The following is a 23,872-nucleotide window of genomic DNA, read 5'->3' on the forward strand; positions in this document are numbered from 1 at the left end:
ATGGCTGCGTCTAGAAATCCTGTCCATAAAAGTTATGAACAGGACCGGTGACAAAGGGCAGCCCTGCCGGAGTCCAACATGCACTGGGAACAGGTCCGACTTAGTGCCGGCAATGCGGTCCAAACTCCTGCTTCGCTCGATCAGGGACCGGATGGCCCCTAATAAAGGGCCCCCGATTCCATACTGCTGGAGCACCCCCCACAGGGCATCACTAGGGACACAGTCGAATGCTTTCACCAGGTCCACAAAACACATGTGAACCGGTTGGGCAAACTCCCTGAACCCTCGAGTACCCTGTAGAGGGTATAGAGCTGGTCCAGTGTTCCACGGCCGGGACAAAAACCACACTGCTCCTCCTGAAGCTGAGGTTCGACTATCGGCTGGACTCTCCTCTCCAATACCCTGGCGTACCAATACCACAGCCAATAGGACTCCTTCTTCAGCTTGACAGCATCCCTTACTGCCGGTGTCCACCACCGGGTTTTGGGATTGCCGCCGCGACAGGCACCGCAGACCTTACGGCCGCAGCTACAGGCAGCAGCATCGACAATAGATGCAGAGAACATGGTCCACTCGGACTCTATGTCTCCAACATCCCCCGGGATCTGGTCAAAGCTCTCCCGGAGGTGGGAGTTGAATACATCCTTGGCCGAGGGCTCCGCCAGACGTTCCCAGCAGACCCTCACTATGCGCTTGGGCCTGCCAAGTCTGTCCGGCTTTCTCCTCCTCCAGCGGATCCAACTCACCACCAGGTGGTGATCAGTGGACAGCTCAGCCCTTCTCTTCACCCGAGTGTCCAAAACATGCGACCGAAGGTCTGATGATACGACAACAACGTCGATCATTGACCTCCAGCCTAGGGTGTCCTGGTGCCAAGTGCACTGATGGACACCCTTATGTTTGAACATGGTGTTCGTTATGAACAATTTGTGACTAGCACAGAAGTCCAATAACAAAACACCACTCGGATTCAGATCGGGGAGGCCACGCCTTTCCAGGTGTCACTGTCGTTTCCCACGTGGGCGTTGAAGTCCCCCAGCAGAATAATGGAGTCCCCGGGAGGGGCACTATCCAGCACGCCCAACAGGGATTCCAAGAAGGCTGGGTACTCCGCACTACCGCTCGGCCCGTAGGCCAAGATGACAGTCAGAGGCCTATCCCCAACCCGATGGCGCAGGGATGCGACCCTCTCATCCACTGGGGTAAACCCCAACACGAGACGGCTGAGCTGGGGGGCAACAAGCAAACCCACACCAGCCTGCCGCCTCTCCCCATGGGCCACTCCAGAGTAGAAGAGAGTCTCTCAAGGAGATGGGTTCCAGAGCCCACGCTGTGTGTGGAGGTGAGCCCGACTATTTCTAGTCGATATCTCTCGACCTCCTGCACAAGCTCAGACTCCTTCCCCCCCAGCGAGGTGACATTCCACATCCCTAGAGCCAGCCTAAGCATCCAGGGATCGGGCCGCCGAGGTCTCCACCTTCGTCCGCCACACAATCCTCTTTGCACCGGTCCCTCACGGTTCCCCCTGCAGGTGGTGGGCCCACTGGGGGATGGCCTTGCGTCTCTCGTTCGGACTTGGCCCGGCCGGGTCCCGCGAGGAGCGACCCGGCCACCAGGTGCTCTCCAGCGAGTCCCGACCCCAGGCCTGGCTTCTGGGTGGTACCCTGGCTCCGCCGTACCGAGCGACGTCACGTGCCTCGATATTTTAGTCCTCATGAAGGATTCTTGAACTGCTCTTTGTCTGACCCGTCACCTAGAGCCTGTTTGCCATGGGAGACCCTACCAGGGGCATTTAGGACCCAGACAACATAGCCTCTAGGATCATTTGATGACATGAATAATCAATAATAAAAATTACTTATCCAATATCTAGTTTTTATTTAAATTAAGTAAATATAAGAATCTAATTAAATTGTTTTACTTGAATTCAATTTCAATTTTATTATTGATTATATGACATGAATAATCAATAATAAAATTGAAATTGAATTCAAGTAAAACAATTTAATTAGATTCTTATGTTTCCTTAATTTAAATAAAAACCAGATATTGGATAAGTAATAAAAGTAAAATAATTAAATGAAATTAAACTTAAAAATAGTAATCAAATGAAACTACTCATTGAAATAAAATAAATAGTTATGTTCATTTATTATAAATAGGAATTAAATTGAATCATAATAATAAAATAAATCTGACTTAAATAAAATTTGATTACACAACAGTATTAAGATTCATTCAGTAACTATAAAATAATTAATTATCTATTAGATCAAATGTAATTTAAAAAGTAACTAAATTACATGAATGTTTGAAGAAAAATATGACAAAACAAAATTAATTACATTGAAGTAAATGCAAAATTATTATCAATATTGTTATTATTATGTAATTGAAGAAAACAATATAAAAAATTGTAATGGAATGAATAATCTATTTAACTCAAATCAACATAAATAAAATCCCAGCAAGTGCCAAATGTTCGGTACTCCGTCAGCTCTTTTGACATCGGAGAAAAAAATCAATAACTACCATGAATATTAAGTCTGACTGATATTTAAACTTGTCTTCGAGGCATGTGATGCTTTTGATAAACTTTGTTGTTTATGGTGATGTATTTATCACTCTCTTTAGTGTAACAGGATGCTTTATTATGTGGATTCATAACATAATCATCTCCAAACCTACACTTGATTAATGGAATGAGGAGAGTGCCAAAAATCTCAATATTCACACGTAAATTCATGTCATGTAGAGATTTGCTTGTATTTTCAAACTGTACCAAACAAAATTTCCAGCACCATCTCATTATCTAGTCCAGATCTGTAATTCACCAATGAATGTCATCTAAATCCAGTTACCCACAGTCCATAACTGCTTCTCTTCATAACCGTTTTTTTCTGTCATTTAGATGTTTAATAAGATGCTTAATGTACATTACCAGTCAAACGTTTGGACACACTTTCTGCTTCAATAGTTTGTCTTTACTTTTATTCCTTCCTCTGGGAACTCCTTCAAGACTGTTGGAAAACCATTTCAGGTGACTTCCTTATGGAGCTCAAGGAGAGAAGAGTGTGCAAAGCAGTAATCAGAGATTTAAAGACTCTTAAATATAAAAGATGTTTTGAGTTACTGCACTATTTTTTATTTGCTACATAATTACATATATTTAGCTTCACCATGTATCTATACTGTAGAGGGTACTAAAAATAAAGAAAAGCCATTGAATTATTGGAATGTATGTACCTGACATTTGTGAAGTGCCTTGAGGCATGTGTTGTGAATTGGCGCTATATAAATAAACTGAATTGAATTGAATGACAAAGGTGTGCCCAGACTTTTGAAGGGTAGTGTAGTTCACTAGATCCACATTCCTTTCCCAGTTTGATACAGTTTAGCTCAAGGCTGTGTTTCCTGTTTTTGAGATTTTGTTCTCTATTTCTGTTATTGTGAATTTCCTTGTTTGAACCATATTACTTCTAGTTTTCTGACTGGATGCTTCAACTTTTTTGTTTTCCCTTCTACAGCCATCCTATTTTGTTCCTAACTGCTTTAAATGTTAGAAACAGGTGGCTGGGAATAGCCATCATTTTTTACTCAATACTGATAACAAAGTGGTACAGTTTAAAGTTTTGTCATTCTTGACAGCTCACTTGAATTAACTTTCCTGTTTAAACAATCAGGTGCCAAAAAAAATTATTTAGTTCTGCATTTAATTATTTGGTTTTACTTTATTTCTCAAAAAAGGGAACTTTTAAAAAGGTAAATTAGGAAGGAAACTGATAAAATGTGTTTTTAGTAGATAATAAAGAAAGTGTTTTTATAGTTAGCTGAACACATTTATCTTTTTTAAACTTTATGCTTAGAAAAAAATGGTAAACGTATCTCATTTTCACTTTTTGGTATTTCTATGCCAACCCTTTCAAGTCTGGCAAGCTTTCCTCTATCAGCTGAAGAGACGTTCCCCCACAGCAAGAAGAAGGTACCACCGTGGGTTGCCATAGGGATGTTGTGTTCAGCATAGCGTGAAGTGTTAGTTTTCTAAAACATCTGCCGTTTTGCATATAGGCCAGAAGAATCAGCTTTAGTCAGAGCACCTTCTTTCACATGTGTGCTGTGTCTGCAAGGATTGTTAAGCCTTTCTTTCAATAATGATTTTCTTCTCACCACTTTTCCATGAAGGACAGATTTATTTTGTGCCTACTAGTAACTGTCCTTGTCAGATTATACCACCTGAGCTGTGGATCTCTGCAGCTCCCCCAGATTTAACCTGGCCTCTTGGGCTCCTGTTAGTTTAGGTGTATGACCATGTCTTTTTAGGTGTGCCGTACAGTTTTTATTTTCAGATGGTGGACTGAACATCTCTATGAGATGTAAAAAGCTCAGAAAATGATTTTATAGTCTAAACCTGCTGTAAACATCTCCACAACTTTCTCCCTGACCTGTCTGCTGGGTTCCTTGGTTTTCTTGATGCTGTTTGTTCACTGATGTTCTCTAACAAACCTCTGGGGCCTTCAAAGAACATCTGGATTTATACTGAGTTTTTGTTACTCATAGGGGGATTGTATTTCTTAATTAGGTTCCTTCTGAGCGTAATTGCACTGGATTTCATGAATTTGTACAGATGAAAAACGAATTGATATCGGGTCAGAAATGTGTCTTCCAACTTCCCACCAGGCAACAGAACAAAAAATAGATTTATTCATCTTAAATAAGCACTAGAACTAGTCTTAATTCTTCAGATTCTTTGTAGAAAATAATAAAGCTGTTGTAGTCAGCCTGGCAGAAATGCCCAGGGGTTAAACTGTTCTTTCGGGGATAATCTTTACCCCTTCTTGGTATTGTAATTATTTTCTTTAGAGCATTGTTTAAAAGGGAATTATGTTTTTTGATTTGTGTCTGTTATTCTCTACAAGCACCTATGTGTTCTACTTTCTGCACAGTTGGTCAGACAGAGCTGTTCACTTTTTCAAATAGATTAAGGAGGTTCCACAGAAAAATCATAACTTGAACATAACATTCAATATTATCCATTCCACAGAAAATATGCCACTCGCTTCAAGCTTCATAAACTACAACAAAGACCGATAAAATGGATCCTTCAGGCCTCTACAGGGTCAGATGGATCCAGCTTTGTGTTTCTTATTGATTCCTTTCTTTTTTTATCCAGGTTTAGTTGCTCACAAACAACTGAGGTTAAAGTAAACAGAGTGAAGAGGGGTGAGCGGCACATGTTTCAAATAACCGAGAACGCATGGTTTATCATTACCTCCTCAGTCTGTCTGCTGACAGAACACAGACAGCATGAAGCTGTGTGTCCTCCTACTGCTCGCTTTGAGCGCCAGGGTCTTCACTGAAGATGGTGAGTAATAAAATAAAAATTCGGTTAAAAGTATTTTCTACTTCAGTAAGAACTTCTTTTTATCCTATTTAATCTGTAAGAGGTTTATTCTGGGTAGCAAACTCTTGCTGCTGTTGCTACTAACGTCTTGTCTATCCTGGTCATCAGATATAATAATTTTGAAATTAATTTGTTGTTTGTTCTGAATACGATGGACTTATTGATTCTCTTTGATCTAATCAAAAGCCTATGTTTTAAATTCACACATGGCAGGACACTAAAGGTAAATTAAGGAACGTTTCATTAGGGAATGAATTTGTCTAGTTGGGTGTCAGTAAGTGCTAACTATTTGAAGATTTAGACCTCTTTCACGAATATGGATCTTATGTTTATGGGTAAAATAATAATAATAATAAGTAACCATCTCACAATGAACTTCCATGAGTTCACTGATTACCTGAAAAGCAAAACCAAAGTAAAATAACTTAGAGCACTCTGCAAAAGTATTCACAACTTGATCTGCTTCACATTAAAATGATAAATTTCATTTTACGTGAAACACCAACTCAAAGCAGAACATAACTGAGAAGTAGAAGGAAAAGGAAATGTGATTTTCAGAATGTTCGATTAATAAAAATCTGAAAAGTGTGGCGTGCATTTGTGTTCAACCACCCAGATTAAATGCTTTGTAGATACACAGTATGCCTCTACCAGCTTTGCTCATACAGAGATTGAAATGATCCGTTTAAAATAACTCAACCTTGACCAGATTGAATGAAGAGAATCTGTGAATATCAATCTTCATGTCTTGCCACAGATTCTCAGTTGTACATTGGTCTGGACCTTCACTGGTCCAACATGAACATGCTTTGAATCATGGCATTGTAGCTCTGGCTGCTGTTGCTGCTGTTGTTCTATTTAAAGGTCAACCTCTGCCCCCCTGAACAGGTTTTCTGTCTCCACTGAAGAAAAGCATCCCCACAGCACACAGGGTGTTGCTGCCACCACCATGTTTCACTATGGCATCTATGTGATGTGGGGTGTTAGTTTTCTACTACACTAACTGTTTTACATTCAGTCTGGGACACAATTGTGGAGTGCATAACCATTAGTTGTCCTTTTAAGTGGATCTCTGCAGCTTTCCCAAAGTTACCCTAAACCTCTTGGGTGCTACTCTGATTAGTTCAGACAGAGGGTCTGAACTAACAGGCCCTCTGTTAGGGTATGGCAGTAAACTGTGCCATACAGTAAACAGTTTACTGCTGTGCCATACTCTTTTCATTTTCAGATGATGGATTAAACAGTGTGGATTGAAGGATTGAAGTTGTTTAATCAACTTTAAACCTCTCCACATCCTTTCTGCTGTGTTCCCTGGGCTTCATGGTTATGTTTGTTCACCAATGCTCTCTGAGAAACATCTAAGGCCTTCAAAGAAAACCTGCATTTATACTAAGGTTACGTCACACATAGGCTGGAGCTAAAAGTCCTTGACACACATGTCTGGTTTTCAATTCCTAACTTTGGGACATTTGATGAATGTCTTCCCCTCTTCTCTCTCTGCCCAGTTTGATTACAGTCAACAAATGCCATTAGAACCACAAAATCTTAAACAATAACAGGTTAATGCTGTTTGCGAATTAGGTGACTTCTGAAGGCAACGTGCTACACTGGATTTTATTTAGGGGAACCAGAGTAAGGGGATATGAAAACAATTACACACAAGACTTCAGATTTTGAAAACCATATATCCTTTTTTGTTCCACTTCACAATGATTCACTTATTTTCATTTAAACCCCTAAGAAACGTGGAACTCTGTGGCTGTAACGTTTTGCAAGGCACTGATAATAAGCAGTTTGGATTGATTTCGTAGCCTGACATCCAGTGAGCCCAAAATTTGCCCTTAGTGTTTCGCCATGAATAATTGTTTGAGTAAAAAACATCTAAAAGCTGCAAAGTGCCTCACAAAGTTGCCTGAATGCAATCATATATTCCTATACTTTTAATGGTCGAAACTCTGAGCTGCCCTCAAGTAATTATTGAACCAAGGAGCTTCTAACCTATCAAAGCATCCAAACAGGGTAGAACTTGTTATAATTGGGAAAACCTGATTTTTGCCCTGGTGTGCTGTCAAAGTCACATGGGAATTGTAATCAAATGAAATCTCATCAAGAACCACAGGGAATTAATTTGTCTGGGAATGTCACTAACAAAGCAGAGTAAACTCATAGAGACATCGTGAATGAAGTGCATCGTTTTATCCAAAGAGTCCTGTCTGGACCGATGTCAAAATGGCTTTGAGTCTCAGAGGAAGTGCCAGTGTGACTCCATGTGCAAGTATTACAAAAGCTGCTGCTCTGACTATGAGGCCGTCTGTGGCATGACAAGTAAGAAACCTCACCGCCCATTCACTCCGAACCATAAACTGCACATTTTACACAGACTCTACTCCAAATCCTCAGACTAGCACTGTTATCGACATTACCCTTGTCCCCCCATCAGCTCGTGGCGACACGTTTGTGTTTGCAGAAGATGATGATGATGACTTGCTTGAAACCACTACTCCATCTCCTGAAGGTCCCGCAGTAGTTGCATACACCCAGCCTCCTGTCCCAGACTTCAACCATAGACTGCTTCGACCTTTAGAGACCAATCTCAAAATGACAAAACCTCCACGACTTGTAAATCAAAGAGTGACCCCCAAAAGTGAGCTAGCCACCACAACTGAAGCTACTCCAACTCCTTCAACCACCACCGCTGTTCCCATCACCACAACACCACCTGACCCAGATGCTGAGGTCTGTAGTGGGAGGCCTTTTGACTCCTTCATGCAGCTTAAAAACGGCTCCATCTACGCCTTCAGAGGTGACACACATTGTATCCCAAATTCAAAAATATTCCATAAATAGTCGTGCTGTTGTTTTGTTGTCATGAAAACTTTAATGTAAGCTTTCTGTTCCAGGGGAGTACTTCTTTGAGCTGGACCAGAAGTCAGTTCTTCCCGGTTATCCAAAACTGATAAGAGATGTGTGGGGCATCAGCGGGCCAATTGATGCTGCATTCACCCGCATCAACTGTCAGGGGAAGACCTACATCCTTAAGGTGACAGCATGGGGATATTATCACCTGTTAACCATCATTCTCCCCTGGTTTCTAACATTTGATCTGATGAAAACGTCCATCAGGGAAACAAGTACTGGAGGTTTGACGACGGCATGCTGGAAGATGACTATCCACGGGACATCAGTGTTGGTTTTGACAAGATTCCTGATCACGTGGATGCAGCTTTTGCCCTTCCTGCTCACAGCCACCATGGAAAAGAGAAGGTTTACTTTTTCAAAGGTATTTTCATGATTTTCAAGATTTTCTGTTGTATTTCAGATATTTTCTACTGGTTTAAAAGTGATCAGCAGCAACGATGCCTAGATGCTTGACCGTTTTTATGCTGTGGTTTCGTCCAGGTGACCAGTACTACGTGTATGAGTTTTTGCACCAACCCTCCCATGAGGAGTGTGCAGACATGTCTGAGAGGTCTCCTTCCACACTGTTCAGGCGCTACACAGATCTGTACTACAGCAACAATGAGCGTTTCTTCAGCGAACTCTTCTCTGACTGTAAGTTTAATAAGAGGATTCATACAGCTTGACCTTTTTACATTTTCTAACTTTACAACCACAAACGTATTTAATAAGGATTTTATGTAAATGACCCACATAATGTGCATAATTGTGAAGTTGAAGAAAAAGGATAAATAGTTTTTTATTTTATTTCTTACAGATAAAAATCTCAGGGGCGTGTGTGTGTGTGTGTGTGTGTGTGTGTGTGTGTGTGTGTGTGTGTGTGTGTGTCTCCTTCCTGCAGAACAACAACCCTAAACATGCAGTTGGAGCTACAATAGAATAGTTTAGATCAAAGCAGATATATGTGTTCGAATGGCCAAGTCAAAGTCCAGACCTAGATCAAAATTGAGAATTTGTTGAAAGATTTAAGAAACTAATGTTCTCAGATATTCTGCATTCAATCTTACAAAACCTGACCTATTTTGCCAAGACTGGGAAAAATGTCTGTCTTCATGTGTGCAAAGCCACTGGTGATATACCCCCAAACGCTTGTAGCTGTAATTGCAGCAAAATATGGTTCTGCAAATTATTGACTCAAGGGGGCTGAATTTTAAAAAAGGAAAACCATGGATCTTTTTTCTTACATTTCACATCTATGTGCTACCTTGGGGTAGGTCAATCATTAACACATTGCGTGTTGATGACTCTTATCTTACGCAGTGCCTCAGCATCATGACAAGCATCACTTCATCAATAAAGACTGGAAAGGCCTCAAGTCTCCAGTGGATGCTGCCATGGCCGGCAGGATCTACGTCGCTCCTTGGAGGTCATCCTCCCGGCCTGACCAGCAGTGGGGTCTTCGGTGGGACCAGCAGTACCAGCAGAATAGACAACTGAGAGGTCAGAGGCGGAGGAACCGGTCTCCCTCCTGGGGGTCCATGGCCGAGCAGGGGATGACCATGGGACAGGGGTTTGCTGAGAGGGGCATGGAAATGGGTCTGAGACTGGCAGAGAGGAGGATGGAGATGGAGGAGAGGCTGGGCCGAGATGGGGACAGGCGGTGGGATCGTGACTGGTACCAGGACAGACAATGGAATCAGGACTGGGACCAGAACAGAAGGTGGGATCAGGACTGGGATCGTTACAACCAGAACAACAGAGGCAACTACGACACCAGAAATGGTCAGTTCATCCAGAGGCAAATGCCCATCCAGAGTGTGTTCTTCTTTAAAGCAGGTAAGCAGTATATCAATTATATTATATTATATTATATTATATTATATTATATTATATTATATTATATTATATTATAAAACTACTCGTTTGTTAGAAAGGTTTTCAAAGGATCATGAGAGCTGTAATCCAGCCACATACGTTTTAACATTAAACAAAGCAAAAAGTTTTTTTGGTCAAAGACAAACATTATGTGACATAAATGCAACCAGTTGTCACCATCTTTCCTAGACCATAATAGTTTTCTGATCCAGAGGTAAAGGCTAAATAGGTCATGTGTTTTGTTGTTTAAAACAGGTCACATGTTTCAGGTTTCAGGTCAACTTTTATTTAGGCAAAACAAATTTACATCTGAAACCCAGAACAAAAAAAGATACAAAGATTCTGCAAATTTTCATGCAAACAGATCTTCTAAACTCAGTCTGAGTTTAGAAGTGAATTTAGTGGAGAAAACAATTTGGTTATCCCTCCTGCTCTGTCTGGAAAACATTATAGTAACCAGTTTCATATGCTGTGTATTTGTCCTCGTGACAAAAACGGAAATGGCTAAAATCAGTTGTTCCTCTTTAAACTCTCTTGCTGTGTGATAGTTTCTGCGTGCCTCTCTCACACTGAACAGCTATTCAGGGTTGTAATCAAAAGTACTACAAGTAATTACAATATTCTCAGAGAAGACAGTGAATGCAGTTGATTTATGTGTTTCATTATTTCAAACCGTGTTTGAAAGGAGGGTCAGGAAGGTGTTTTTACTACTGTTGGACCTTGAACTGTCAAATGACATCAAACCCAACTTCTCTGTGTCCCAAGTGGGATTTTCTAATAAAAATGCTCAGTGATGAGGCTACCTACTATTAGCAAAACAAGCTAATAAAATGTATTTCTCTGCATTTCATACTTTCAAACGCCACAATTTACCTTAAGAAGGTTGTACATTACTGTGATACAAATTTAATAACACGGAAATCTTGACCTAATACGTGGCCATATTGGATTTTGAGATCAGGGTTGGTGAGAAACCTCAGACCTTCCCACCTTAAATTTAAACTTTATTGTATTTTTTGTTTGTTTTTCCAATTTAATCTTAAAAATATCAACTTCTGTGTCAAAATAACACTTGAATTGCGTCCCCCTAAACAAAACTGCAATTCTAACGGATAAGCACTGCTTATTATTGTGATGCCCTGGTATCATTATGTTATTTTACCTGTTTTAATGACATAACCCAACAAAACAAAAAGGTCTTGTTGTTATATTGCTGTAAAATACCTACCAGTATGGTGGTCCTTGGAGCAATGATGAATCTTATAAAATGTTGGAGAGTTTCTGGTTTTTAAAAGGCTGCCTTGCTTTTGTTTCTAGATAAATACTACAGAGTGGACCTCAGAACCAAGAGAGTTGATCCCGCTATGCCTCCATACCCCAGATCCATTGCCAAGTACTGGCTCGGCTGTCCAGACACAACTGGAGCAGAGAAGAAGTAGTTTGACACATTGTTCTGGTTGTGTGAGTCGTGTGAGTGTGAAATAATACGTAATGCATGAGTCATTTTCACAGGTACTATCTGTGCTGGTTGTGAAAAATTCACCAAATATTTGCAGAGTAACTCATAAAGATCAGCCACCAGAGAAAGTCCAAACGGTCAAAGTTCAGATGGCTGATTTTCTGAGTGGCTATCTTGTGTGTTTGCAGCGTCAGCTGATGGATTTTATCAAACACGGCGGCACGCAAAACAGACTCAGTTCAGACAGTCACAGATGGCAAAGAACTAACACTATAGTCTGACTTCAAAGGACAAAAAAAGTGTACTAAATGTTTTCTAAGTCATGTTTTCCATCTGCAACTTTAATTTTATTGAGTGAATAAATAACAATAAACTGCAGAGATGTTATTAACAATCAGCAGCGCCTCATGCTGGGTGGTTTCCTGTGATCATCCAGCTGTGGATGTGAAAGCATGCTCACAACTCCAGTTTTTTCTCTTCTGTTTTTATTCAACAACAAGAAATCTACAGTGTCATTAAAAAAATCAAGACACCCCACAACAGCCTCTGTGTTTTTCAGACATAGCTGGAGACACTGATATTTAATATAAATTTGAACCGTACTGAGAAATCATCATAACTCAGCATTTTAAGAGAGGTTTGGCATGTTTAAACCTTAGACAAGTAGTTTGGAGTGAACATCATGGTCTGGTGAAACAACCTGGAAGAGTTTTAGCAGCTTATGAGTCTGATACCCTCTGTCACATGTCAATGTGCCCCTGGGCAAGGCACCAAACCCCGATTGGGTGAATGCGGCTATAGCGTAAAGCACTTTGAGCAGTCAGTATGACTGGAAAAGTTCTATATAAATTCAGCCGTTTACCATTCAAAACAACTGCCAACGTGCCAAGGTCTGGTCATCCACTTCAGTCTGAGAAGATGCTAAAATAAGTCTCCAAAACCCCTAAAATGTCATCAGTAGGATCTTTCTACTGTTCATATAAAAGTCATTAAGTGTACAAACAGAAAGAGGGGTGTGCTCTTTTACAAAAACATGAAGGATGCTTTGTTGCAAAAATTCCCAGTATGAGAGGATGCTTGAGAAAAATGTGAGATCGTCGGTAAAAACATTGAAGCTGAAACAGAACTGGAACCTGCAACATGGCAATGACCCAACACAAATCAGACCAGCACTGCAAATCCACCAAAATCTGGCTCAGAATTAAGTAATGGAAAGTCTTGGGTGGAGTCAAAGCCCAGATCTTGATCCCACTGAGATGCTTCAGGATGACTTGAAACAGGCTGAACAGCAAGAAACCCCTTTAGAGAGGAGTGGGGAAAACTTTCCTCAGACTGATATCAGAGGCAGGTGGCTACAAGAAGTGTCTCACTGAAGTTATTTCACCCAAACAAGGTAAGACTGAGTAGCTAGTTCGGCTTTTTTCCTCAGCCAGAAATCACAATTTTCTTTATCTCTTTTGTTTCAGAAGTAAATCAAGGTTATTTTGTAGTTTAAGTGCAATAAATCACTCTGTTTTCAAGAGATAACAAAATAGGATGAAACACCGATATCTGATTATGTTTTAAATAAAAAAATCTTTAATGGGTTGACTTGTAGAATTATGTTTTCACACATTTCTACAAGACACAGTCAGATCACCCCTGTACAGTTTCATTTGACTGTGACCCAGTCTGTGAATGATAATTCATATCAAGCAACACAGAAACATCCACAGATATTAATAAAAAAGACGATTTTTCTACAGATAGTGTTTACCTCTTGTTCTAACATGTTTTCATGGTATTTACATTTTGCATCAATCTTTAAACCTAACATAAACAGATTGTAATTGATATTTTAAGACATTTTCATCACCAAAAACAAGTATTATCATGTAAACTGTACTTCTGTAAATTTATGTACTAAAGCACCGTCATCCAAAAAGCAGCAGTTTCTGTCTGTTACGTTGTAACTGCAGTGGGATAAATAAGTTGCATCATGATCAGACCTGCTGACTAGGTGTCTCTGCGTTATGGTTGTGTAATTAAGACATTTTCATAGCAGGGTTCATCGTTTGCTGCTCCTTGGTTGGTGATAAACTGAGTGGCCTCTCCTGCTGGTCCCACTGTCAGATAGCTGCTCTCTATTAGTCCTGCAGCTGCATCCACCCCCTGCATGGTTCCTCCTTCACCTCTTGGACCTGACCCACAAGCAGTGGCGGCCACTTCCGGGACGCTCTTCAGGATCGATGAGAGAGGCCGTTTTGGAGTGTTTCCCTCTGATGGAGGAGCCTCTGAAGCAGCATTAAAGGCCTTCTTCCGCCTGATTGGCTTAGGCTCCACTCCTGATGGGCCTCCCTGCTCCCACACGGCAGCCCGAACTCCCAGCTTCCTTCTTGGGGGTTTTGTGATCCCCTCAGCTGCCTTTGACTTTGACTTCCCACCGTCCTGTTCTTTTTGTCTCTGCAGGCTGCCGAGTCTGCGCAGCATGGCCTGGACGGGTCCTTCAGAGCTCGACTCTGTTTTTGTTATGGGCCTGCCAGCTTTAGTAACTGTCACATATACTGTAGTAATCTTATGAGAAGCTCCCACCTCGCCATCAGATGTCAGCGGCGGGGTTCCTTTATGAGCAGCTGTGTTGGACATGGTCCGTCTTCGTCCTGATGTCCCAGGAACTTGTAAATTCACATATGATGGGGTTTTGTCAACTTCCTGGTCCACAACCTCAAAGCTTGACTCCTGGTTCTCTGTTGTTTGAACATTTTCCCCATTTTCCCTCTCCTCTTCCTCAGTTCCATCCTCTTCCCCAGTCCTAGCGGTGCCCCCCTGACCTTGGAGGGCCGACAGCATCAGAACCCCCCAGGTGGTCTTAGCTTTGCTGCGTGGAGGAGCACCAGGGTCCTGACCAGATCCACTCCTCTCTTTAGGACTAAAGCGGGTGCCCTCAGCAAATGACACAGACGGCCGCTTGGACTTGGCAATGCTGGAGGTGCGAGGAATGTTGAAGGACGAGGTGATGTCCTCGCTGCTGAACCCAGATGGGTCTAGGAACATGTTACACTTGGAGCTCATCTCTTGGAACTCCCCACCCGCCACGGCTGGGATATCTGCAGAGGGGATGTAGAGAGGAAGTTTGTTACTATAAACCTCCTGCTACCCAGCAGTATTTGTGCTCCTACCTTCTCTTGGAGGAACGCAGTAGAGAGCCTCTCCCTCCTCTTCATCGCTGTCGAAGGACGACCCCTCAGTGACCCAGCCAGAGGACGGAGGCTCAATGAAGCTGTGGTTAAAAGTCAGCTCTGGGTCATGATGAGACACTGTGAGTAAACGAAGCAGAAATACTTAATGTCCAAAAGATTTCTGAAACAAATCAAGACATCAAGCTTGTTAAATTTAAACATGGGAAAGAAATGAAGCTCTTAATATAAACTGTTTTGCAAAGGTATTCATACTCCTTCAACTTTAACACATTTTGTGTGTTACAACCACCCACCGCCATGTATTTTATCAGGACTTTATGTGATAGATCAACTAAATCTGCCCCCTTTACTCTGATACCCCTAGGAAAAATCCATACTGCCTTCAACGTTCACCTAATCAATAAACACAGTCTTCCTGTGTGTCATTTAATCTCAGTATAAATCCAGCTGTCCTGTGAAGGCCTCAGAGGTTTGTTAGTGAAGGAACACCATAATGAAGACCAAGGAACCCAGCAGACAGGTCAGGGAGAAAGTTGTGGAGACGAAGGGTCAGGTTATAAAACAGCTTTACAAGCTTTGAACATCTCACACAGCACCGTTCCATCCATCATCGGATAATGGAAAGAGTGTCGCACAACCAGAAACTATAGGGCTGCATATCAGGAAAACCTGTAATTGTAATGCTACTGCTGAGCTCTGCAATGACGATATAAATTGCAATAATCCCACTTCTTTCTTGGTGTTTTCCTCCTTTTCCTTCATCACATTGTCTTCACCACTCTTTGTGAGCTCTCAGACATTAAAAATACACAAATGTCAGTATCGACAGCAGGAAACAGCTTAATATGGACTTTAGGAGAGTAACTGACTGAGGAAAAACACTCTCTGGTGGTACTGACCAGTGACCCGAGGCAGGCCGGAGGACCAGTCAGACATACAGGGCAGGGCAGCACCGATGTTTGCCAGGACACTGTAGACGTGATATTTCATCCTGACCAACAGACCTCCATCAGCCACAATAGCACTGCCACAACAGAAAGAAGACAGGAGCAGATGGTAAAAATAAAAGGTTAAGGAGCTTTTATACAGTTTTACCCCCCAAAATGTAAGGGTTTATAGTTCTGCAAGTGTGGAACTTTTTATTTTTATTAGTTTCAAAAATGACCTGCAGGCTCACTGTCAGTGAAAAGTAATGTAACTAGTTGTCATCAAAGGAAAGCATCAACTTGAGCAAGAAGATTTGTGCAATCATTCTTACTGCCAGAAGGGGGAGACAAATCTTTTGCCAAAAAGGAAATGGAAGTTTAATTTACTATACTAAAGGCATTCAATATTTTTTTAAACATAAAGGATTAAAATTTTTTGTTTTAACAAGTGCATGAACATAATTAGGGCTCTTTAAATGACATTATGATGGATCCAATGAACTTCAATAATGTATATGATGCTGGTCTTTTGTTTGAAATTGTTAGATTTAGATGACAACACATCCCATACATCTACTTAAACGTGTAATTTTAATAAATGTAAGTGGGAAGCACCTGTTTTTCCCATCAGCCGGACCTCCACCACAACACAGGCAGCAACAGAGAACGGCAAAAAACAGCAGGAACAGAGGAACCAGTACGCCTGCAAGCACAGCGCCTCTTCCACCTGGCAAACACACAACATAAGAGGTGTCCTTAAGGCTCGAAGGCAAACACTTGCTTCACAAAAGACAAATCCAGTGAGTGGTTGTACATACTGTAGGGGCAGGTACCAGTGACAGGGTGGCAGCTGACCCCCTCACCACAGTCACAGATGGACGAACAATTGAGCCCAAACAGCAGAGCAGGACAGGTGCTGTTACAGCTGGAGAATATAGTGACATTCAGAGCAATGCTTTATACTAAAAACTGTTTAATAACATTAAATCATGTCGTTACTGATTTAATGTGCTTGCTGAACAACAGAAAAAGAGGTGTGAAATTAAACTGTAAAAGAGATTGAAAATCAGTATTTGTTATTTTCTAGTTGTTACCAGGAGCTGCAAGCTGCCTCAGGGAATAATTATTTGGCATTTCATCTTTACCCAATAATAATTACCACCGTTGGTAGAAATGGATCGCATCCAACTTTGGCTGACTGTACTCCTGATGTTAAAGCTTCGAGCTAAATATTTATTGCAGGTTTAGATAAAAAAAAAACACACTGGAATCTAATAAACAACATATAAAGACATGTCTAAAATATATAAAAAGATGCACCCGTTAGATTTTCTGATCATATTAAGTTTGTACCAGTGGAGTTTGTTATGGTAATCTGCCAGTCAGTAGTAAATCTGCAGGCTACATTGTCTGCTCAGCATCGTTGGAGACGTTTTAGCGTTGAAAGATTTTTCTGTCAGATAATATTCTGTCTCGAGACAAAAAGACATTCGTCTTGCATTATTTTTCACAGTAAATATTATACTTAAATCCTGAAATGAAAGAATAAATCATTAGAAATTTCTGATGGAAGCTGGACCTTGTGCAGACTAATTAAGCATGTGCCCTCATATCAAATCTAGTTTTTGATATGGGATAATTTTTAATATGGGCAATCACCCGGGGCAGCATTAGAAACGGGTGAGCACAGGCGCCAGATTATATTTAATAACTCATTTGTCAATTGTGAGCTGTTGAGTTGAACAAGTCTCCATATTCTACGGTCATTTCTCTGATTTTAATTGGAATGAGTGGCTTGCCCAAGGCTCCATTCAAGCGAAAACTTATTAATAAGTTATTTATAAATTAGTTGACTTTTGTATTACAGGGGGTTGAAAACATTAACATATGGTTTCGTTGATGCAAAAAATAATCTTCTTATCATTAGGTAAATCAAACATGGTTTCATCATACAGAAAACGTCAGCAACAAACCCCAGGTATGTGGTTAACAATGGAAAAAAAAAAACATGAATGATATTCTGGGTATGTTAATGTCATCAACCCGCAAATACAAATAAAAAGCATATTACTGTGTAATATTTAATAATATTCTATAAATACTTCACAGAGATCCAGCATAAACAATAAATCCTTACAACAGTCTGGTGTGAAAGTTTTTTGTTTTGTTTTGAGTTTTTTTAGAAAACAACATGCATATTTCTTTGTCTTGTCTCGGTGTTAGTTAGATGAAAGACATTCAGTGTGGCAGGTTGTGGTATATGTGTCTGTGTGAAGTCATAACTTTATTTCTAGAAAAAAAAAAAATCTATATTTCGAGTGTTGTTCTGACAGCTTGCCTTTCTCCTTGAAAACCTGGCTGACAGACACATCTTCCTGTCACATGATGGCAGTTGCCATGAAAACAGGGATTACACAAGAAGTGGCAGGCGTCTCCAAACGTCCCATCAGAGCAGGGCTCCTCACACCTGGAAGAGGACACAAAATCGTGAAGATTAAAGAACTGAAATCTTTGTCTCGTTTCTTACACATGCATATGGTCACCAAAGGCAGATATAGTTGTATGTCCATCAGGGCTGCATGATAAAATGCTAATTAATGGTTATTACAAAATTACAGTGCACGATATCAGCAACGCATCACCGTTTAGTGAAGTATTTATTGATGGCAAGTCATTTCATCATCATGACATTCACTGACACTATTTTATATTGCATGTTTTGTTGATATTATGCAGCCTTGCTTTCACAATATTCCAGATAGTCTCATATTTTACATATTTACATATTACAGTTTACACACAGTTTTTGTCTATTTATATGTTATAATGTCAGGTTTCTTCAAGTTCTTGAAACTAATAGAAATTTAGGCTTAGTCAACATTATTTCCAGTAAAATTGTTGGGACAATCTGAGTCACTCTTTTCACTGGTTTCAGTGAACAAATATTCAATCCTCTTGAATTACTTTTTCCACATTTTGTTACATTAAAACCACAAACTTCAATGTATTTAATTGGGATTTGAAATGAAAAACACAAAGTAAAGTCTAACTGAAAGGGAAGATAAATGACACATGGTTGTCCGAATGTTTTACAAATAAGAACCTGAAAATGTGGCGTGTATTTGTACTCACCCCCCTTTAATTTGATAGCCCTAAATAAAACCCACTGAAACCAATTGCCTACAGAAATATCCTCAGTTACCCTCAGTAGTGATAAAAGTCCTCCGGTGTGTAAATTGATCTCAAATGTTGTGTGAAGGCCTCAGAGGTTCGTTAGATAGCATTAGAGAACAGACAGAACCATGAAGAACAGGTCAGGGATATAGTTGTGAAGGTAAAAAATGGTTGGGCTCGAAAACAAAATACATAAATGCTATGTGTGGCAGAAAGTTAACATTGTCAACCTAAACACACCATCTCCATGGTGAATGGCGATGGCAGCATCATGAAAAAAATTTAAAAAGGGGCGCAGCGTAGCACGCGACCCATATACGCAGGCCTCAATCCTTGACACAGCCCCGGGTTCAAGTCCAGACCCATAGACCTCTGCTGCATGCCTTCCCCCTCTCTCCACCCCACTTACTGTCCGTCTACCTTGAAAAAATAAAGGCTACTAGTGCCACAAAATATATATATATGAAAAAGAGACTTGAGACTTGGACAGAGGTTCACCTTCCAGCAGGACGATGACCCTAAACACACAGCCAGACTGGATTGGTTTAGATCACAGCATAGTCATAAATTAGATTGGCCCAGTTAAAGTCCAGATTTTAATCTAACTGAGAATCTGTAGCACAACAGGCACTGTTAACCCACGCTCTCCATCCAGCCTGTCTGAACTTGTGCTATTTTCCAAAGTAGAATGGGCAAAAAGTTTAGTCTCTTGATGTATGAAGCTGGTAGAGATGTGTGGCAAAAGACTTGCAGCCATCATTGCAGCAGAAAGGGGTTCTATATGCGTCTTTTCAGATTGTTATTGGCAAAAAGCACCAAAAACCCTGTATCTTCATCTTCACAGTTATGCACTACTTTGTGTTGGTCTATCATATAAAATCACAAAAAGTATCCATTAATGTTTGTAGTTGCAATGGGTTCAAATTAGAAACATTTTGAATACTTTTGCAATGGCACTGTACTTGGCAAGATCAATATGATACCATTTGTATATCTTGTATTTCTATTCAGAACTGTGTCAAACTAAGCTGTTACTAAGATGTTTCCCTCCAATTATATCAGACATGAGAAGAGACTAAATTCTCAAAACACAAGGCCTTGTGCAACAAGGAATTGTAAAAAGGACTTGAATTTGATAGGGTTGTGAAATTTCTCTTATTTTTCCCTTAGAAATTCTTGCACACCTGGGTCCGGTCCATCCAGGGTCACACCTGAAACATTTCCCGGTTTTTGGATCACAGGTTTCATTTTTCCTGCACCGCGGACACTTATTCTTGCAGCCATCGCCGTGAAAACCAGGGGAGCACGGACGGTCACATCGTGTGCCATTCCAGCCGGGTTCACAGGCAGCACAGGCACCGTCAGTGGATGAGCACGGCTGGTTGTCTTTACAGTAACCACATCTAGAGACAGGAGATGGAGTCAGAACAACTGAATGTAAAAGCGTAATGTGGAAACAATTAGATCTAAATTCATCTTTTACCTCATTTTGCAGCCAATGCCATAGACTCCAGCCTTACAAGGGTAGTTGCATGAATCACCCATGTAACCTGGTTGGCAAAGGCACTGCCCAGAGGCCGGGTCACAGGTGCTGTGTGAGAGGTCACAGTTACATTTCCTGTCACAGCTGGGTCCCCAGGAGCCTGCCTCACACTCACACACGCCAGTCCGCTCATTACACGGAGACTGGTTACAGTTGCATCTGCCGAGGCATTTCATACCCCAGTACCCCCTGTAGCACTGGCAGCGGCCTGTTAGTGGGTCACAGCTGGAGTCCATGGATCCACCACCGGAGCACTGGCACGTTTTGGAGCAGGTCGGGGACCACCAGCCTTTATCGCAGATGCAGTTTCCGTTGACAGGGTGGCAGCGGCCATTGCGAGTGCACTTGCAGGTGTTCTGGCAAAGGGGACCCCAGCGGGTGGAGTTGCATGTACACTCGCCAGTGACAGGATTACAGTGGCCATGAGGGTAGCACGGACACACCAGACGGCAGTCTGGGGCCCAGAACTCAGAAGGACAGCCTCATGTTTAAAACAAAACAGGGATTATTTACAGAGCTGATGGAAGACATTTTCACACCATCCACATTTCATGTTTCCACCAAAAAAACAAAACAAAAAAGCAACAGATATTTATCTAGTATTTATCTAGTAGTTTATTCTAGAATATGATTAGATCAAATTTTGGCATCCAGCGTCCTCCTATTTTGATACTAAACGCTACATGTACCGAAAGATTTACTATGTATAAATAAGGTTAAATAAAAAGCAACCCTTAAGTTTCTATTGACAACTTGCTAATAAAGTTTAGAACCAAACAGTTTTTTTAAACATTAAGATGCAAGCTGCCTTAGACAAATACCGCTCTAGCATCACCGTTCCACCGCAGCATGATCAATCAAATGTCGCCACAGTTACCTGATAATAACAGTACTTAATTTCATACTATGGTGCTGTGAAAAAGTATTTACCTCTTTAAGATTTCTTATTTTTGCTTTTTGGCAACACTTACAGTGTTTCAGATCATCAATCAAGTTTTAATATCCGACAAAGATTATCTGAGTAAACACAAAATGCCGTTTTCAACTGATGTTTTCCTTGTATAAGGGGGAAAAGATATTCCAAATAAACCTGGTCTTCCGTGAAATAGTAATTACACCCTAAATCCCCCTTGGTGGCAACAGCTGCATGTGAATATTTTGCATCGCTGTGGAGGAACTTTGACCCACTCTTCTTTGGAGAATTATTTTATTTAGCCACATTGGAGGGTTTTTAAGCATGAACGGTTTATTAGAGGTCATGCAACAGCATCTCAATTGGATTTTAATACAGACTTTGACTAGGCAACTCCAAGACCTTAATTGTGTTTTTTATGTCACCATTTTGTAGATATTTGGGTTTTATTTTTCCTCTGGATTTAGTTTCTTACTTGTGGCTTTCTGATATGATGCGTTTTTATGTTTTGTTGCATCTGTTAGATATTTCCTTTGAGTTTTCAGCTTCCATTCACGTTTATTAGTCTATCTCAGCCACCTTGTAATTAAGCTCATTCAGTTCAGCTGCTGCCTGCTCATCAGACTCATGCTTTCCACCTGTTCCCCTTGCTATTTATACTTTCCATTTTTCATTGGTTCTCCCTGGTTTACTCACCTGATCAAAAATATGTTTCCAAGCTATGTCAAGCCCTTTTCTGCTTCTGTTACTTCACGGCAGCCATTAAGTTCTTGCACGCAGTGCAGCTTCTGCCTGCCCATCTGCACTTGGGTCCAGCTCCTAGAGCCAATCATACTGACATTTGAGACATTAAAAGGTGGACTTTTCCTTGTTTGCTCTATTTGTGGAGAATGGTTGTACATGAAATTGCTTTGTATCCCTTTCCAAGGAATCCATGACTTTGTTTCCCATCTTTTGTTAAATTTCTTTAGATAGGGACATGATATGATGCATTTTTGAGATCTTCTAGCCCACATCATGTTGTCGAACAGTTTCTATTTAAGTGACTTCTTCATAGTACAGGTCTGTCTGCGATCAGTAATCAAAACAATTCCTCCACAGCCATGTTAAAGAGTCAATGCCTGCTAACACAAACACTTGCTGGAACCAGTTATTATGTTTAGGGTAAAATCACATAGGGTCAGGCTAGTTTGGCACAGCTTTTCCCTTAATGCATAAAAGCACCATTTAAAAAGTGCCTTTTTGATTTATTGAGGTTATATTTGTCTGATAATTAAATGTGTGTGACCTCCACCAGAGAGAAACATCAGGTAATGGACGATGCAGAACATATTTGGTTTGCAGAAATTTCATCTTTTGCAATTTTTTTACATCCAACTGTGTTCCTGCAGATTTTGTCCAGTGCTGTGCTGGTCATTTAACTGATTCCACCCTTGATTTAATGCAACAAAGCTATTTTTTCCTATTACATTCCTATTATAATTTTTCGTCTGACGTCATTTTTAGCATCAGTCGTGTTCTACTCACGGCATGTCATATTGCTAAAAAGGTTCCAGACTTTTTGCTGTTCTTTGCAGCAACTCACGTGTTTTACACTGAGCTCCGTAGTAGCCGGGTGGGCAGCGACACACTCCAGGAAACATACAGATCTCATTCTCAAGACACGCGTGTTCACCTTCACAGACAGCTACACACAAACACACACAGCATGAAAGTAAATAACAATCCAACACAACCTGGTATTTTCAGACTAAACTTTAGATTACTAAAACTCACGCATGGTGCACTGTTTTCCCTGCTGACGCCATCCAGAGCAACAGACCAGGGTGGAGTCCCTGAATATTTGTTACATGATCAAAAAAAGGCCTCAGAAAATCTAAAACGAAGTACATAAAAACAGAAAATGCCAGAAAGAGAGCAAAAATAGCCAATTCTCCAGCTCTAAAGGTGTTAGACCAAACTCTATATAGCTTTACTGAAAAGCTTTGAGGAATACATTTTCATTGGTCTAAAATGAATTACAAACAAATTTTGATTTTTAGGTCAGGAATGCTGCAAACATCTATATCAGACAGCCTCCTGTATGTGTGCTGCCACTGGGTAAAACAGGAAGAAAACAGCAGGTGACGTCTACCTTGAATCCTTGCAAACATTTTTCCCACCAGGATCCAGTGTCTGTGCAGATGACAGCGAGCAGCAGAGCAGAGTGCTCAGAGCTCTGAGAAACATCTTCACTGAAAACCCAGCACGAAAATGTTCTACGTCTGGAACCAAATCTCCTTCTGAGTGCTTCTTTCTTCCTCACTTGTTCTAGCACAATGAAAGGCAGTGTTTCTCCTCTCTACTCACCCTCCACCCTTCCCTTCCTCCCTCGTTCTGTCCGGTGAGTCTTCTTGTGGCTCCGGTGCAGCCAGAGAGGTCAAAGCCCCCCAAGTTTCCTCTCCACATTTCCTCGGGAAGTCGGAGCCACTTCCTCCTATTCATGCCAGACGTAGGGCTTTTTA

At 41.0% G+C, this 23,872-nt stretch overlaps 2 protein-coding genes across 2 annotated transcripts; one reads left to right on the forward strand and one right to left on the reverse strand.

Moving 5' to 3' along the window:
• The first annotated feature begins 5,272 nt into the window (after window positions 1–5,272).
• On the forward strand, window positions 5,273–12,030 carry vtna (vitronectin a). Its single transcript, XM_047392552.1, has 8 exons — window positions 5,273–5,362; window positions 7,607–7,726; window positions 7,842–8,204; window positions 8,302–8,441; window positions 8,525–8,681; window positions 8,801–8,953; window positions 9,620–10,135; window positions 11,492–12,030. Exons 1-8 carry the CDS (start codon window positions 5,305–5,307, stop codon window positions 11,611–11,613), a joined length of 1,629 nt encoding a protein of 542 aa, XP_047248508.1. The 5' UTR covers window positions 5,273–5,304; the 3' UTR covers window positions 11,614–12,030.
• Window positions 12,031–13,183: 1,153 nt separating this feature from the next.
• Window positions 13,184–23,744, reverse strand: scarf1 (scavenger receptor class F, member 1). The gene is made up of 11 exons (XM_047392551.1): window positions 23,503–23,744; window positions 23,145–23,203; window positions 22,954–23,055; window positions 20,396–20,936; window positions 20,097–20,315; window positions 18,077–18,205; window positions 16,557–16,663; window positions 16,354–16,465; window positions 15,712–15,836; window positions 14,792–14,929; window positions 13,184–14,719 (listed from the first exon to the last, which is right to left on the reverse strand). Exons 1-11 carry the CDS (start codon window positions 23,595–23,597, stop codon window positions 13,644–13,646), a joined length of 2,703 nt encoding a protein of 900 aa, XP_047248507.1. The 5' UTR covers window positions 23,598–23,744; the 3' UTR covers window positions 13,184–13,643.
• Between the last annotated feature and the right edge of the window lie 128 nt (window positions 23,745–23,872).

The sequence above is a fragment of the Girardinichthys multiradiatus genome, chromosome 18 (genome assembly GCF_021462225.1).
Source record: "Girardinichthys multiradiatus isolate DD_20200921_A chromosome 18, DD_fGirMul_XY1, whole genome shotgun sequence".
Taxonomy (NCBI): domain Eukaryota; kingdom Metazoa; phylum Chordata; class Actinopteri; order Cyprinodontiformes; family Goodeidae; genus Girardinichthys; species Girardinichthys multiradiatus.

Bases quoted from the DNA above. Each gene is read 5' to 3' on its own strand.
- vtna (XM_047392552.1), top strand. From the start codon at position 5,305: ATGAAGCTGTGTGTCCTCCTACTGCTCGCTTTGAGCGCCAGGGTCTTC. The intron at 7,727-7,841 runs GTAAGAAACCTC...TCCCCCCATCAG, and splicing joins GGCCGTCTGTGGCATGACAA to CTCGTGGCGACACGTTTGTG. The intron at 8,954-9,619 runs GTAAGTTTAATA...TATCTTACGCAG, and splicing joins CAGCGAACTCTTCTCTGACT to TGCCTCAGCATCATGACAAG.
- scarf1 (XM_047392551.1), bottom strand. From the start codon at position 23,597: ATGTTTCTCAGAGCTCTGAGCACTCTGCTCTGCTGCTCGCTGTCATCT. The intron at 23,204-23,502 runs GTAGACGTCACC...ACAAATATTCAG, and splicing joins AATGTTTGCAAGGATTCAAG to GGACTCCACCCTGGTCTGTT. The intron at 14,720-14,791 runs GTAGGAGCACAA...TCCCCTCTGCAG, and splicing joins CTGCGTTCCTCCAAGAGAAG to ATATCCCAGCCGTGGCGGGT.